General features: G+C 31.6%; 1 protein-coding gene across 1 annotated transcript; it reads right to left on the bottom strand.

Moving 5' to 3' along the window:
- Positions 1 to 1470: 1470 nt before the first annotated feature.
- On the bottom strand, positions 1471 to 18996 carry LOC139494964 (uncharacterized). The gene is made up of 8 exons (XM_071283086.1): positions 18972 to 18996; positions 17563 to 17602; positions 15438 to 15722; positions 14788 to 15048; positions 14040 to 14280; positions 13519 to 13791; positions 12448 to 12783; positions 1471 to 2774 (listed from the first exon to the last, which is right to left on the bottom strand). The coding sequence occupies exons 5-8, from the start codon at positions 14155 to 14157 to the stop codon at positions 2089 to 2091; spliced, it is 1413 nt and encodes a 470-aa protein (XP_071139187.1). The 5' UTR covers positions 14158 to 14280; positions 14788 to 15048; positions 15438 to 15722; positions 17563 to 17602; positions 18972 to 18996; the 3' UTR covers positions 1471 to 2088.

The raw sequence follows: 18996 nt of genomic DNA on the forward strand, positions 1-18996 counted from the left end.
ACAAGAAGATATGGTATGATTGTCAATGAGACAGCTCTCCATCCAAGTCACAATTTGAATAGTAAACTATTATAGATCAAAGTAAGGTCTTCAACACAGAGTCTTGGCTTACAACGAACAGCAAGCTTTAAAGGGGTCCAAAAATGAATAGTGTCAAACTATTCAAACGAGAAACCAATGGTCTAATCTATATAAAAAACGAGACACTACAAACATTTACGAACCTCACCAACAAACGACAACAAGACTATTTAAATGGAAATCCCTCTAATTGCCGACATATAGTATGATAAATCAATTAACGCAGAACAATATTCTTCGCGATTGTTTTTCTGGTACAGATTGATACTAACTTCAAACTGATTTGATACTTTCCCTGTTTAATATTGTTCCAGATATATCTAACAGGAAATCGGCAATTGGTGTTATGCATTGTTTATCTTGATTGTAGTATAACAACTAAATTTCAAAGTTGCGGCATATATACATTGTGAGTTTTTTGTATGAATACAAAAAATGACGAGGTGCAGTCTGCTTGTTAACTACTTAACAAACCATATTACGTCTACCTGTCAACAAATAAAAAATTACAGTGACTTTTAAAAGTTGTGTATAAAACATGCTCATTTTTCGTGTCTTCATGAGTACTCTTCTTTTAAACACATATTTGGAAAAAAGCCACCCGTAGACAATCATTCATGCTTTCAAAATATAAAAAAAGAGGTATTCGAGACTATTTTGACATTCGGACCAAATACACTGACAATGACTCGGCTAAAAAAGAAAAAGGCCAGCAACTAATATTACACAACACAGATTATTGAATACTGAAGACTGAGCAACAAGGACTCAACAAAAACTTGGAGTAATCTCAGATGTTCCGGCAAGGTAAGCAGATCATGCTCCACATGCGGGACCAGTCATGTTGCTCGTGCAGGAACACATACTGTAATACGACTAATAAAGTACGTCACAGTAGGGGAAACGGGGGCGGGATTGTTGTTAAGACATTTGGAAAATATCCGCTGTCTTATATGAGATGAATGAATAGTCCATAACAGTCAAACAACTCATGTAATTTCAACTTCACCACTTCAGACTCTTGGTTCTATACCTTCCTTGTGTGCAGCAACTATCAAATCAACTAGATGATATACCGGGTATACTCCGTATGCAGGCTTTACTGAAATGTCGCTACAAAGAAATGGAAAGTTCAGAACTCATCTCTTTTGTCGTTAAGTTTTGTTTTCAGTGGACCCTCATTGTGAATTTCTAGATGTAAGTCAAGATATAAGACAGACTTCACTTTACAGACTAGCTATGAAACCAGGCTTAATCTTCAATTTTCTACTTGAGAAAATGTCTACACCAAATCAGGTATATGACAGTTGTTTTCCGTTCGTTTTGTGTATATGAGCTTTTGATTTTGCCATTTGATTAAAACATTCCGTTTTAAATTTAACTCGGGAGTTTTTTTTTAGTATTTTTGTGATTATACTTTTTTTTTTACATGTAGCATCTTGATAATGTCAGTTCCAGAGGATTCTTTGTTTGAATCAGAGTGGTTTTTTTTTTACAATGAATGATTTATCGCTTGTTTAGAACAGAAACTTGTATCTGCGTTTGGCGTCTTTTTTTTTTTTTTTTTTTTTTTAAAGCACAACCAACTCTTTTAATTTGTCCTTTAGTTTAGAATGGGGGATATATGTGTAAAGTTTGCAAACTATTTTTTTGTATCCACACCTCTAGAATACGTAGTTTTACAATGAATTTGAAGCCCGGCTTACTTTGATAAGTGATCACATTGATGTTAATAATTCAATATTGTTAAAGGTTGAACACATTGAGGGCCTGTACTACTATGTTGTTTACACTGAAGCTATCTTCTAGAATTGAGGCTTTCTATTAAATTGGCGTGTTACGGTGACCTTTCTGTGTTTCTATTCGCTTATCGTAAATTTAAATATTGATAATGATTGAAATTTGTTTAATCAAATAATATTTTTTAATTCGTCATACATATTCTTATTAAGATCTTATGAAGTCTTTCTCTGTTGATCTCATTATACTTGTGAATTTCCGAATGTTTTATAAAACTGTTTCGTATGGGTCTTCATTTTCATCTCCAACACTTGTACTAGATAATTCATTACCAAAATTGTTACAGAGTTGGCTATTAAGATCGGGAATTGAATCGTCATCAGTCTCCGAATGACTCTGATTAGAGCTTCGGACCTTTTCTATGCTTGGTAAGTCAGCTGACGATATCCCTGAAGCACCCGTATTACAAATGTGCGTATCATTCGAAGGAACATACGTCAGTGCGCTTTGTACGTCTGTTGCCTCAGCTGTCGATATTCCTGAAACAATCATATTAGAAATTTTCGTTTCCTTCGATGGAACACACTTTAATTCACTTTGAACGTCTGTTACCTCAAGCTGTGGTAGCGTACAATCGGAAAGATTATTTTCACTGGATACAATAACTAACTGTTGATTATCGACAGTTGAGATACTAGATTCACGAAGGTGTGTATGTCTACCGTTTTCATTTTCGGTGTTGTTGAATGACTGCGACTCGTTAACTGAACCAATGTCGTCATAAGTAAGATAATGCTGGTTTTCAGGCACAAAAGTATGTTCCCGGGCTTTTTTTTTCTCATGTCTTACACAGATACAAATTTGAACGATTGTGGTATAAACAAAAATAACCGAAGCTAGACTGCTAAGTATCCAAACATATGTCATCTTTTTCTCACTCCATTGAAGATTTTCTGCAATAGTAATTAAAGTAATTTTATATAACTGTTATATTTATCACGTCTGCAGTATCCTCAACGGTACAGTATTTCTGCATCACAGTTTCCCTATGACCGTTGAAAGCAGTACACCTACATGTAGAAAATTCAAATTTCCCAATCTTGAATGAACTGGTAAAAAATAAAAAAAATAAAAAAAACCCCAAACCTATGGAAATAATTAATCTGAGAAAAAGATAACATGCATTTCGCTTTATTTCTATCCTATTATTTAGCATGAGCCCAAACATTTCGTTATGGCGTACTAAATTATAATCCTGGTACCTTTGATAACTACTTTAACTTTGTATCCATGCGACTGTAATACAACTTAGATGTTTCGCTAGGTATAAAACCAGGTTCAATCCGCCATTGTCTACATAATGGAGTGCATGTAGCAAGTCAGGAATATGACAGTTGGTATCCATTCCTTTGATGTGTTTAAGGTTTTGCCATTTGATTATAGACTTTCCGTTTTGAATTTTCCTCTGAATTCAGTATTTTCATGATTTTACTATTTTGTTTAATTGCTACTTGCTAATTAGGGCTCTGCTTGGAGTTGTAGAGCAATAATATCAGCACTATTTCTTAACCGTTTGTGTTAAGGAGCCCCCTCTGAAGAAAAAAAGACAAATGATAATCTAAATCATAATATACAGAAAATGCACTTTGAGTAACATAAAAGTCTACTGAAATATTAATATATACTTGAGTGATTTTGACTGAAGAATATTCATATCGAATGCCACTGACGAATTTTTAGAAGACGAGACTCCTCATTGCATTCGGAAGATTTCATCAACCTGGCATATTTAGTAAGACAGACACTAGATCAATGCCACTTTAGTAAAATATTTGTCTTCATTAGAAATAATGACCAAGTGCCAGCACATTTTGCTTGCATGATAAGTCATTTATACGATCATTGTCTGTTTTTTTTTATAATATGTTAATAATTTGAAACTTGTATTTATCTACAGACCTTCTAAAATTCAAACTGACCATTATTCCGTGCGTTCATCGTGTATCGTGCGTGTTGCGTGCGTGCATCGTGCGTGTATCGTGCGTGTACCAATCGTGCGTTCATCATTCATCGTTCCGTGTATTTTCCGTGTAACGTGCGTGCATCGTGTATTCTTAATCGTGCATCGTGCGTGTATCGTGCGCTCATCAATCATTCATTCTCAACCGTGTATCGTGCGTTCATCAATCATTCATTCTTAACCGTGTATCGTGCGTTCGTCAATCGTGTATAATTGTGTATATCAGATAAAATGTCCATTTGTCAAACGTTCATCTCTAATTGTGTAACGTTCATACATTGCGGTTATTATTATGATAGTCGGTTATAGAGCTCACCAAAGCTTATATTTTTTTCTCGCGGTTAAAGTATATATATTTGTTCCGACTTTAAATAAAACTTACAAATATTATACATTTTAATGAACATTTTAACCTATCATTATCAGATGGCGAAAGTTTTATATTTTTATTTAATAACGGCAATGTTGCTGGTTTAGTCGCCAAAACACAAACAATATTTTATTTAAAAGAAACTATACAAATCCTTGGTTGAACTATGCTAGATTATAATTCTTCGCTTATTTGGCCAATTCATATGCTACTAAGATATTTTCAAAGGAATTCCAAGTTAATAAGTAAGAATTTCAAGAAAACAAGTACACATTTTTTGACAATAAGTATACTTAATTTGTACCATATACGCTTCCATATTTAAGTTTTGATAAATATCATTATAAATATTTTGTCTTAGTTTCTGATGGTCACATGCATGTAATGTTATTCCATTGAGAAAATACAATGTACAAGATTGTCGGAAAATGTGGTCTGATTGCGGATTAAAATGTTAAATGTCAAACTTGAATTAACAAATTAAACTGAGGTGAATTAACACGAATATGTATATCCTCTTCAAAAGTGTCTGAATTCTCTGTTCTGAATTTCATTTAAACTAAGCTAAATATGTTTTGTGGAAAATTGAATAAAAATAAACATTATATGAAGGCATTATTTAATTTTTAATTAAACAAATATAGGATCAGGCAAGTATATCATGTATCATCATATTCCTTAAGAAAGATTTTAAATTGAGGAACTTTTAAAACTTGAAATTGAATTTACAAGTTAAGATATAATCTTGGTTTTTTTTTATAAAACAGTTTAAAATATGGTATTATTATAACAAGTCTTCATTTGAATGGAATAAACATGGAACACTTTCACGGATTCATTTTTCTTTGTGTTCATGGTTGCCTATCAATGACACCGTTTTTAATGTACATTGTATGTCTAAAAGATTATTATCCGAAAAAATAATTCACAATAGTATGTTGTTAGCTAGGTTGGTCCCCTCCGTAAAACATTCAGTATGCCTTCGGAATATACAAATATTAAGGTATTGTCAAGAATTTCAATAACGGCCGGGAAACAGACGTCTAAACACTGCTAAGAAGTCCTTAGTGCACTAAGGCCTTGACTATGCTACTAAGGACTAGAAGGAGTGCTGTTATATGTATTATTTTGATATATCATGTTAGAGAATGATATTTAATGCATAAATTTAAATTTTACAGAAAAATATTCGTAAATAAACGAAATATTCAACATTATTTAGACACGTGCCGGTTTTTCTTTGATATGCCGAAAATCAATGAACCGATTGAAACGTGCCAATTAACATAGCAACTGATTAAACAATCACGATCTTTTTATTTTAAGTAATTTAAAACAATTGTATCGAACAATCACGATCTTTTTATTTTAAGTAATTTAAAACAATTGTATCGAAAATATTTATGCTTCAAATATTTATAATTAAATGTGTTGTTCTTTCTTAAAATAATAAAAAGGACAAATAATTTTGCTGTTGTTTTATTTTTTTCCCAACAAAATTGTTTGCCATATGAGCACGACTTTGATGTGCGCTAACTTATAAGTAAGAGTGTGGTCAGCTTGTTAAAATGTTTATGTAAGATATACGAACTTCAAGACAAAAGGAATATATATATATTTATAAGTGTTTTGTTTTTATTTTAATTCCGACAAAGATGCGTGCATATTCTGTACAAATGGTTTCAATAAAAACCGTAAATTCCGAAAACCATCATAAGAAACAACTATGTTAAGTGTCATGAAATGAATAAGCGGTTCTCAAGTTACAGCGCGACGTGTGAAAGCCCGGCGGACGGACGTACGCCGTACATTTGTATACTATAATACATCCCGTCAAAATGTTGACGGGCGTATATTTTTTACGGGCGTATAAAAAAAGCGTATTGCGCCCGTATGTCAGAAGGAAATCTGATTTGTATGTTTTTTGTCGAGTCTTCGACTTTAGTCGAAAAAGCGAGACTAAGCGATCCTACATTCCCTCGGTTTCGGCGGCGGCGGCGTCTACAAATATTCACTCTGTGCATGGTTAAAGTTTTTGAAATTTTAATAACCGTTTCTTAAACTATCTTGGATTTCTACCAAACTTGGACAGAAGCTTGTTTATGATCATAAGATAGTATCAAGAAGTTTTTAAACATTTATTAGATTCATAAACTGTTCTGGGTTTTTACCAAACTTGGTAATAAGTTTCTTCCAATGTAAAGATAGTATCAACAGGAATATTTTATTGATTTATTTCCTAATTTTTGTCGAGCCTGCGATTAACAGAAAGAATAGGCGAGACACTGGGTTCCGAGGAACCCTTACGAATTTTTTTTAACAAATTGTCTGTTTAACATATTGTATGAGATAATTTATGAAATAATGACTGTGGTATGTTCATTACTTACTGTTGAAGGTCGTGTGGTGACCTATGGGGAAAACTTCTGTGTCATTTTATTTCTTGCGATGAGTTGTCTCATCCCCAATCATACCACATCTTTTTCTTGTTATCAAAACTTCAACACGTACTTTCAAAAACTTAAAGAACGATTGTACGATCGTGTATTACCTCGTAACCGGCATGAACATGTTTAATTGTGGACAAGTATCATTTGCGAATCTGTAAAACACGTATTCAAAATGGCGATTAACTGGAAACCACAAAGTATACCAGAATTTGTGAAAACGCTCTACGAACAAGTCAAACTGACGACGGACGACGACGAAGTAATACCATTATACGAACGCAAAATTTGTATGCGGTCTTTTAAATACCGACATTAGATATATTGCTCTGTTGACAAATTTATTATTTACATGAAATATTTACAAAATACACTTGAGAAAATAATTCTTCGTTCTGGATTTTTTTAACAACTATTCATTTATTTTAAATATTATATAGTATCCAACCTTAATCGATCAACGTTAACAGAACAGATAGGAGGATCCCCGCGTAATCAGACCAGACAGAAGCTAGCGAACAATAGCTAGCGAACAATAAGCCAGCGAACAACAAACGACAGAACCACCATACAAGCATTTATAGTCAACACAATTAGAAAGAGTTCCCATCGTCGGGGAATAAGAAGGCTTCCAAGAATGGAAAAGTAACATGTCTGACTCTGAACAGTTAGTAAACGGACTATCGACATCGACCGCTTGTTCTTGATATTTTAAAACTGCATTCATATACGTATACGTTTATGATAGTGATGAGCTTTTGTGTCTGACGAAAACTAAATTCCTGCATGGTTATATCTTGCCATACAGTACGTTTATATTGGTTTGGTAGGTGATCACTCAAAATCGTTATTTAAAAATCCTGTTTGTGAGATGTAGATTCACTTCAATACCGAAATTTCAGTTTATAACACGGTGAAGCTTTGAAGGTACATCACTCCCATTTTGTTTGGGTGTAAACCATCGATGTTTACAGCAATATCAGAGATTAAGATGATGATGGTAGAAAGAACTATGGGCGTCATGTGGCAAATATTACATGCAGATCGGACCATGAGTTATCAATCTGTAATAAAAGATTTCCAATACAACCATATTGAGAAGGAATGTTTACATGCTATACTCTCGTACTAAAGTATGAAGGGGTTCTTGTGTCGTTCACCTTAGACACACATCTTTAACGATATTTAAAGAAAAAAGACAGAACCAATTTAATGTCATTTTCCCTATTTTTTTATATAACTATAAGTCTTTAATATGGCACGAATACCCCTATTTAGCGGACAAACAGTTTATTCTTTTTTCTGTTATTGAATACCAAGAAAGAAAATAAATCCCGTGATGACGAATTCCTTCCTTTGTTAGAGAACAATCTTATTGAAATAGAAATCTGTGATTTTACTATGTCCATATAACTAAAGTTTGGTGAACCAACTGATGAAAGCAAGTTAAATATCGACCTGTATTTAATTCAAAATGGTTCTCTTTTTCTTCTTTTGGTATACAATAGTCCATCGATATCCCATGATAGCATACTGTTGTCATGCGATGACTAGTCTCTTTACAAAACTTTTAACCCAAATTAAACAACATGTATTTTACTTTCTTATGTTCAATCTAAAAAATGCCGGTATATAATTTTAAATTGCAACTATCTATAGTTCCGTAACGTTCTATCCAGGCGAATGGTTGACAAGTGCGTATATTTTTGTTAAATCTATATTTCTTTTATGTTTCAAACTGTCCTTCACTTTTGACAACGAGACGAGTACTTACATTTTCTCAAATGTACCCTCGGAAAAAAATGTGTAAACAGAGTTTTATTTTATCAAATCTTTTTTTTTAAATTATTTAGATTTTTATAAATAATGTTCTTTACACCAGAAATGTTATTTATAAACAAGCGTATGAGTTTTAGAAAAATTGACCAGTATATATCACTATCAGACACGCAAGACAGAGATGTATATTATACACCCGACAGGAAATCGCTTGAATACCTGGACGTGTCACCTCACAATACCTTTGGGAGTAATACCTTTAGCCATGCAGGTGATCGGACAAGGGAAGGTCCGAATTTATTAAAATAAGTTTATTACATAAAAGAATTATGAACAAATTAGATTTTCGAAAACAATTTTCACGGAACACTTATTTTTGTTCATTTATGACTTTGAACTATAACTTTTTAACCAATTCCCATATAAACAGTTAAAAACGACATGCAGACCTTGGTTACTTACAAAAAAAAACCATTTTCCGTATCAAAGTCGGATAATACAACCGTACGATTGACAAGATATCCACTCGCAATTACGACTACATTAGGTTCCTGCTTTGGTCTTTTATGGTTCAAAGACATATCGTGGCTAAAAACGGAAAAGATGGTCAAAGATGGTCAAATTGGCGGCACACAGAGTATTGATACTCTAATTTTAAAATCGATTATGATCTCTTGTCTAGCAGAATAGATTTAATATCAATGAATTTGAGCATTTTTATACAGAATGGACATAATATCAATTTTTGATTTTTTTTGCGGAGTTTCCCTTTAAGCAAATGGTTAAATCTCGAGGAAAAAATGCATCTTTTCCCGATATTTCACAGTTTGACGTCGCGCAAAATATAATTTACGGCAGCAATTTCAAATGTGTCAAAAAGAACGAATGCTTCAATTATTAAGTAAGAAAATTTCTGTCAAAAATCATTATATAGGAAACTTTTATTAAGGTCATATAATATGTGATAAGACTGATAATAAAATACTTTTTCAATGTCATGCAATAAGGTTTAAATGCAAAAAGTTTTTAGAAGAAAGAGTTTAATGTCTGCTTTTTAGATTAATTCTGCGAATTGTTTTTGTCTGTAAAAACATCAAACAGAGAGATAAAGAAATAAAATGGAGGATTGAAATGGAGAATGTGTCAAAGAGACAACAATCCGACCAAAGAGCAGAAAATGGTGCGTCTAAACACGACTAAGGACTCCTAAGTGCAATAATGAGTTATAATATGGTACTAAGGACTGAAAGGGGGGCTGTACAATGTACACATTTCTTATCTAGATAGATATTGATATATAATGCATATATTCAAATTCAATCAATAAAAGATCACAAATGATAATAGAACAATGCCTGTGCCAGTTTTCGTTAATTTTTCCGAAAATCACTGTACTATAAGGCACGTGTCAAATTACATAACTGATAACACTATCACCTTAAAAAATGAAGAAAAAAAATATTTGGATAAGAAAATTACCCTGACATTTAGATATATTTACAATAAAAATATGCTTTAAATTTTTAAAATATCATTTAATATGCATCGGTTTATGATTAAATGAAAAAAAATAGAAAATTGTTAAGCTGTTTTTTATTTCAGGAAGGAAAATAATGTTTGCATCAAGAAAAATAGCCCCTCCTCTATAAATGATCATTAATTTACCTAAGTGGGGGTTTAAATTTGGAGCCTGACTGCCATAAACAACAGATTACGAACAGCAAACAGTGGATACACCAATGGATATGTACAATGTATGAAAGACAACGACGGACACAAAATGATTGCACTGTAAAATTTCAACTACCATTAAGATCGATTTTTTTCAAATCTCCTTATCAAATTAGACCTGCATTTAAAAAAGACATGGGATATCTATTACCGTTTGGTTTCAAATTGGAATTAAAAATTGTATTTTCCCTAAGAGTTTTAGGTAAAACCCCGAGAATCTCACCTCCTAGAAATTTGAAGTGTCAGAATGTTTGGAAATATGTATGAATTTTCTTACATACTTGAAATTGTATAAAAGGAATAAAAACAAATTCAGTATGTTTACTGTACAAACAAACAACAGACACCAATTGTGTCAGTTCTATTGTTTAATTCATTTTTACTGAGAGAAAAATTTGATTAATTGATTATTCAGTGGTTGTTTAAATGTCCAGTGGCAAAAGTTTCATGCATATTCAGGACGAAAAGTCCTTTCAGAAGTATATAATAAAGTATTTGGTATAACAAATGTTTAAATTATTTGGTAAATGTCATTTTCTTAGCTAGTTCTAATTAATTTGTACGAATCAAATTTTCTAACAAAATAATATCTTTTGCTCTAAATTAACATATACGATTCTGATAACAATGGATAATATAAGGAACATTGTAACTTACATAAAAAAGAGATTATGATTGTTTAATCAGTTGTTTTGTCAGTTCGCTCGTGTCAGTCGGATCACTGATTTTCGCCAATATCAAGGAAAAACCGACACGTTCTAAATAATGTCCAACTACCGATTTATTGGTGAAATTAACCTAATATGTCCTGTTCATAAGTATATACAATGTATGTACAGAACTACAAAAATTTGCAGTGCATGTTAACATAAAAGAATCAAATAATTTCTGCTATGCTTGTAGTGAATACGAAAACAGCTTACTATTTTTTTTAGATATATACATACATGTATAAACCGTCAAAGTGAAAAATTATATAACATGAAAATAAAAATACATAGATCATTCATTTATTGCAATCAGTTATATCAAACATGTAGTTGAAATAATTTCTAGAACCAGTCACTGTCTATAGATATAATGCGTCGGATATTGTATGCATATAAATAAAATTAAGATTTTAACTGTATGAAATAAAATTAATTTAGGGTTTCGCGGAACACAATGTCTCGCCTTCTTTTGCCGCTTCTGTCTAAGTTCAGAAATATTTCCGGTGCATATAAAATAGCCGACTTTAATTTAGTTATTTGAATCTGAGCTGGCTACAAGTATTGCCTTTAATTACAATGCATATAAATTTTAAATACTATTCTAAATATAAAAGCTTTGAGAATCGTGTAAAAAGCGTTCGTTGTTCATTCGTCAATGAATCATTCAACGTGCGTGTATCGTGCGTGCGTGTATCGTGCGTGTATCGTGTATTTATCATTCATCGTGTATCGTGCGTGTATCGTGCGTTCATCATTCATCATTCATTTTGCGTTAATCCTCCGTGTAACGCTCATCGCTCATCGTGCGTGTATCGTGTATCGTGCGTGTACCGTGCGTGTATCGTGCATTCACCGTGCGTGTATCGTGCGTGCGTGTATCGTGCGTGTGGTCAGTTTGAATTTTAGAAGGTCTGTACCACACACAGCTGTTCATCATGTCACTAGTTTAGATACACCTTTCATAATCTTCTCTTTTATATTCTCTTGAACTTTGTTTTGTCTTCAAACTATTTTTATAAGAGCATCCCTTATTAATAACCATAAAAAGACAAAATGTATAGGTGATTGATTAAAATCACAAGGTATTTGTTCCGGATTCAAAAATAGACGCGAGTCATAGAGGTCTAAAAACGCTATGATATGCTGTCGGAAGAGAAGTCATAATTGATTGGGAATGGAAATATGGTGACTTAAACGTCATGGCGGTTTCTGTAAACTGCAATAATGAAGACTATCTTTAATGTTAAGGTTGCAATTCTGTAAATATAGACAATGCAATTTCCCTTTGCGACTTAAACTGTGAAACTTTTACTATGAAGTTTCGTGAAAAATAATATCCCAGAACAAAAAGTAAATGTGCACTACTATTTTATTAAAAGGTCAAAATATATGGCTGTGTGTCATATTTGAATCAATGAATATTATTTATCTCCCCAAAAGAGGCGTGGTTTGAGACACAGCTGTATTTACATAGTGCAACCTATAGGCTATTTTTCATTAGTAAACAACTGATAAAACATAAACATGCATGTACATGCAATCGTTTCCATAGTATTTTGATGGCCTTACCATTGTTTATAATTTCGAAATGATAATCACTTGCACCAAGGCGATTCTTTGCTGTTATACGATACTTTTGAAAATCACCAATGTCCAATATTGTATATTCAACTAAAGTCTCATAACCTTGAATTCCTATTTTATTTTCATATTCTGTGTAATGCAATGTAGCCTCTAGAATGTCGTAGTGGTCCATCGTTATATTTTGCGATCGGTTGAGTCCTAATTTTTCAATATATATATATCCAACTTTAGGGTAACTGTATAAATAAAATTGAAGTGTAATTGATTTTCCTACTTCACCAATGTTTACATTTCTGTTTTCTTTTGTAAATACAGGTGGTCCTTAAAGAAAGATACAAACATACTATAAACAGTCTTGTAATCTTAGATGCCATAAGAAATTATTTTACATTTAATTCATATTTCTTAAACAATGCCTTTCTAGTGAGAATCAAGGCCAAACATTCTTCAACGAGAAGATTCTGTTTTAAAAAGGATCAGCCATTAAGTTATTATGATTTAAAATTCGAATAGAAATTAAGCGAATAAATTATCAGTACTTCTTAAAAAAAGGGTTAAACCATAGTTTTCGATATCCTTAGCTTGTACAAAACTATCCTCAAGTGATTTTGCCATTTGATAAAGGACTTTCCTTTTTGAATTTTCTTTGGAGTATTTCTGTTATTTTACTTTTTGTTACTCAGTAAATATTGATCATTTTCATTTTGTTTTGTTTCATTGGGTACGTATTCTTAATCTGACTCGGACTTCCTCAACTGTGCGTATTGCTGAGTTTCTTAATTCAACATTGGCTAGATTAAACGAGGCGGAGTTGAAAGCTTACATAACAGGCAAGACCAAACCTTATTGTCAACCTGATTGTCTTATACGGTTATTTTATGCAAATTTTTGTCTTAAAAACAATGAATAAGAGGTAAAGTAAACCATGATGTTTAGTTCTAACAAACTTGTGGTAATGCTTTCATAATAGGAAAACCTATAAAACTAATTTAAAGTCAAAACGAAATAAAATATGCAGTAAAAGTAAATAATTGTAGTCTGGTCTTAAAATTTTACCTTCATATTTCACATTTATTGAAGTAGTTTGTAATACCGTTCCATTCAAATCGGGTATACCGTTACTGACAAAACACACATATCTACCATTCAGCTGGTACCACAAAGCCTCTCTAGATAAGGTGAACGCTTCATTATTCAAATTTACTGAACGGACTAGTTGCCCATACTGCGATGTTTGATCTAATCGATAAATCGTATAAATTGCTGGAACCCCATCGCACTTGCACTTTATAGTTCCAGTTGTATAATTGATACTCAATGTAGGGGCATCTGTAATTCAACTTTATCAATTAATTTTGGAATGTATGTAGCAGTATGTCATTAAAGCATATTGGTTCAAAAGCTTTCTTTCAATAAGCAGCCTGATAAAAATACGATAGCAAACAGAAACAAAAAATCATAACTTTAAATAGGACATTCATACTCTATATTTAAAGCTTTGCAATACATTGAATTGAAGATCACAAGTTGAAAAACTATAATGACTTGGAAAACAATTAGTGGTATTCCGTACTTACATTTAATGATTAACCCAACTTCAGTCATTATCGACGGTTTTATAATGTCCATACATTTATATTTTGTCATATGATCTGTTCTGTCTGGTATAAACGAATAGTTCACATTTTGTTCCATTTGACACTAAATTTAAAGACGTAATATTCATCACATCAATGTCAGCATAACACGTGATTGTTAGTTCTATCCCTTCCTGTCCAACTATCGTACTTTGATATGTTTGGTTTATAAACCTTAACACTGCAATAAGAGAACTATTTAGCAAATGAAATTACATTTAATGAGAAAAAAAAAACCGAGAAAAATAGTGTCGTCTTATTCTGTTTCAATTTATCTACTTTGCGTTCTATATTTATTGTATTACATGTTCTAGTTACATCTACTTGATGTTCATATCCTTTTAAAATCATCCATCTCTATTAAACTATATACTATCGGTTAAATGATACAACGTAATATTGCTATATATTATAATCCTGTACAAACAATTTCCTTTCAAATGCAAGAAAATACTTAATCAAGTCGAGCTAGACAGCTATTGCAACCCATATAAACTTGAAAACCTGCTTCTACACAACGGACCATACGCTGTTGACGAATTCGGTCTATCTGCGTTTTCAGTTGATTCTATTTCATATGTTTCATTTGTTACTTTGATATTTCACTTCAGAAATAGATTTACGAAATTGTTGCAACGGTAGACTATTGTCGCCTTAATTACTAACAGTCAAAGACAACAATACTTACTCCTGTGACTGGCTACTTCCAGCATCATACTAGTATGATCAAAATGGGGAAAACATTGGTAAATGCCTTCGTCGTCAGAAGTTACATTATGAACTGTAAGTTTTATATCAAAGTTACTGATTTTTCTGATGTTTCCTCGCCTGTAAATGTCTACGTTGTTATTGACATGTTGAACATCCGTTTCGAACATGAAAGTAAGCAATGTTGATGATCCTTCTATTGAACAGACTTGTCTATTTGTAAGTGATTTACAGGACGAATCTATAAAAACACAAAGAAGGGAAACAATATGTTTTAGCAGTAATTACAATTATCTGTTATACCTTTTCAAATGGGTTTTTAACAATCATATTCTAATTTGTAATAGTTGTTATCTTTTTATTTTTAGCCATGGCATTGTCAGTTTAATTTCAATCTATGAGTCTGACTATCCCTCTGGTATCTTTCGTCCCTCTTTTACAATTTTCAATACCTCAGATCTTGGAATAAAATAAAACTGGGATAATAATAATTAAAACAAACTTATTATTAATAAGATAATTTATTGCGATCTGATTATGACGTGATATTTGCTGCCCCAAACATATATAACTTGACAACTATGAAGATCATTCAAATAAAAGTTAAGGCGTTAATAACTGTAAACATACCAGTTGATTTTAGTTCCAATGTAGGATCACGATCAAATCGGGAATAAACCATTCTGTACACTCCACTGTCGCTTTTTGTAACATGACTTAACCGAAATTCCAAAATCTGTTTGCTCACTTTAATGGTATATTTGCTCGTATTATTTCGGTCAATGTTTTTAAATATACGACTGTCCCTTGCAAAAATGCATTCTGTTTTTTCGGTGATTACTTTAAATGTGAACTGTAACATTGATCCTTCCGTAGTATTAACTGTTGTGTTTGAATCAGCCACTATGGGTTTGTCTGGAAGAAAAGATGTCGTATAGAGAACAACACATATCTTGATCATCAAGATGTTCAACTTAACATCTTTATAATGGGATGATTACTATACGTTCTACAGTTAAGATGGTGCTGTCAATCAGATGTGGATTCTTAAAAATTTGAAAGATTTATTGCTTTAACTTGGATCACAATCTCTGCAATTTTGCAGCAACATTAAGCCTTTGATTGTCTACTCTTTATGTTTATATTCCTCATGCTCAATTGCAAAATTGACTCACCATCTCATTTCACATTAAAGTCATCTTTTCTATAAAATTTGTATTCATACTTATTAATTTTTTAGTTTTAGTGTAGTTTTAGGTTATTGTAATTCTTATTTTGTGAAGAACCATTTACCCTAATTCTATCAGAAGTTGATGTTATCAAAATGTTTGATCGACAATACATTTGTTGAGTTTAGAGAATTGATATTTCAACATACAACCGGTATTTCAATGGGTAGTAAATGTGCACTCATTCTGGCACGCCTTTTATTCTATTTGTTTTTATACTTGTATGAAACAAAATTCATTACAAAACCGTCTAAAAGATAGAAAGAAAAAGCACCTTACTTAATTCCCTTATTTTACTTTCAGATATATTGATGGTGTCCTACCACTGAATAACCCATATTTCAGTCAGTACTTGCATCTCATGTATCCACGTGAACTTAAAATTAGGAATACTAGATGGACTTATTCATCCATTAGAAAGTATCAGTAGCAAGTCAGGAATATGACAGTTATTGGTCATTCGTTTGATGTGTTTAATCGTTTGCTTTTGCCATTTGATTCGATACTTTCTGTTTTAATTTTCCTCGGAGTTCAGTGTTTTTGTGATTTTATTTTTTAGTGGGTTCGGTTGGATATTTGTTATGTCTTATCGTTTGTCGTCTCCATTGTCGAGTAAATTGCCATGTTCTGGGATAAAGTAGTGTGTTTTTTCATATAATTATAACGTCGTCACAGCAATAGTCCTTCAAGACCGTCATAATCATGATAATTTTTTAGACTAGTATGTATATAAACATAATGTAAAATTTGTGGATCTTGTTTCATATAATTGTATGAATTTGCAGCTTATATATGCTTCACAAAAATATGTCCTTGTTTAATGTGTGTCGTGCTGTTGTTAAATAGATGTCCGTTGTTAATACGACTGTTTTTTTATCAAATAGTACGTTTCTATGTTATTGACGTATTTTTGTAACACTTTGGTGTTTCTGTTGTTCCACCGTTGATATAGTTTATGTGGTTGTCTCGGTTTTAGTTTTTAATCAATCGATTTTTATTACATTTGAACATCGGTACACTGTTGCCGTTATGAGTGTATTTATTCTAGTATTTGTTATTGTTTCGATATACTGTTAATTGATGACATTATTCTTACAATAAGCGAATCAGTTATCTTTTGACAGTGTACTGGTCTAGAGTAGGACCTAACATGGATTAACTTACGGCAAATTCATATCTAGCGTTTACTAAATGATTTAGTGAAATCGGTCGTAAACATTTGTTTTAAAAGACTATGGCACATTATATAAAGTAAACATGATATCATCCTGCAATGAAATATACAATTCTTGCTATTAAACGTAAAGAGCCTTTAATTGTGAAATGTTACTGCAAGTTATTGATTTAAATCAACAGCTGAGAATTTTTTGAAATTGAGCCTTCTTGATGAAGAAGAATTAAGAAAAGCAACAACAGCATAAAGTGTCATATTAACTTCATCATGTTCATATTCAACTATATTCCATAAAATAGTGCTTTGAATACACTATGATAAGTTTAGCCTACACGATTAAATGTGAACTTACCTTGTAGCAATAGCAAAACTAATAGTACTTTCGTCACCACCTAACATTAAAAAATACGTTTTAAGTTAAACGTAAGCATTATAGAGTGAATGTAAAATACACAACACACTATATTTTTGTAATTGTTTTTATTTGGTTGGTTTTATATACACACAACTTAAGATTGTACGAACATTACCGGATAACATTACCAGATACTGACTGATACAGAAAACGTGTATTTTAAATGAATGAATACGCTCATGAACAAGAAAACATATTACCCCAATTAGAACCAATACAGCAGAATTCTGTTACTATCACAGATAGCAGGTAAAAGTTGTTTAACGATATTTAAAACGCGTAAATACAGTTATATATATTCATGTAGTAATAACAAAACAAAATTTAAAAAAAGCATCAAAATTTTATCACAGAAATATTGTTTGTTTAGGTTGTTTAAATTTGAGGCAATATAATGTCAGAACATCTAAAGCTTCCAGTCTCAAACGTTTTTTTAACTGCCACTCGTTCGATATTGCTGCAATGTACTAATAGACAGTCTGTAACTCCTGAAAAGTACTGAAGAGTTTTTGATTTATCTGATTAATTAATTACATGATTAATCCTTGTTAGGAATTTCCATTTTTGAAATATTTATTATTATATTAGGAACAAGGATTTAATTAAGAATATGTGAAAATGTATGTTTTGAAAAATTTAAGGAAGAATGGTATGACAAGATTATGTCAGATGATAAAAATAAATTACGTACATATAAAATGTTCAAAAATGTATATGGCGTAGAAAATTATTTAATTTTTAATATACCAGGTAGATTCAGGAGTGCTTTAGCAAAATTTAGATGTGGTGTAGCATCCATCAGAATTGAAAAACATGTTTTGTTAAACTGTCCTGTATATTCATATATTCGTAATGTTATTTTTAACCATGCTAGTATTCTTGATGAGAATGTTTTACATATGACTGATAATGAAAAATTTATATTTCTTTTTACAAATGAAAATATGGTATTTTATACTGCCAAAATCTGTTATGAAATTTTAATAAAGCGAAAATGTATTTTATATTCATGATAGTTGACTTAAGTTGTATTTGTATTATAATTTAAGAAAAATTGTTTTATATATAGTCTCTCATAACTCTTTATAGAGTGGCTCTTGTTGTTAATTTGTGTTTTAAAAAGCTGTATATTGTATATGTATCAAGTGGTGAGACTTTAATAAAGTATTTGTCTTGTCTTGTCTTGTTTATAACAAAATCTCTGTGAGCATATTCTTCAAAATAGCAGAATATTAAAAAAAACTTCAAATGGCTATCAATACAGATGATTGATTTGAAATGTAGTAGCAAATCTCATTTAGCGTATTTGAAATATAACAATTATCAAAACAAAAATGTACGCTTACCATTGTTGATGAGCAGTCATATATT

The sequence above is a fragment of the Mytilus edulis genome, chromosome 11 (genome assembly GCF_963676685.1).
Source record: "Mytilus edulis chromosome 11, xbMytEdul2.2, whole genome shotgun sequence".
NCBI classification, from domain to species: Eukaryota; Metazoa; Mollusca; class Bivalvia; order Mytilida; family Mytilidae; genus Mytilus; species Mytilus edulis.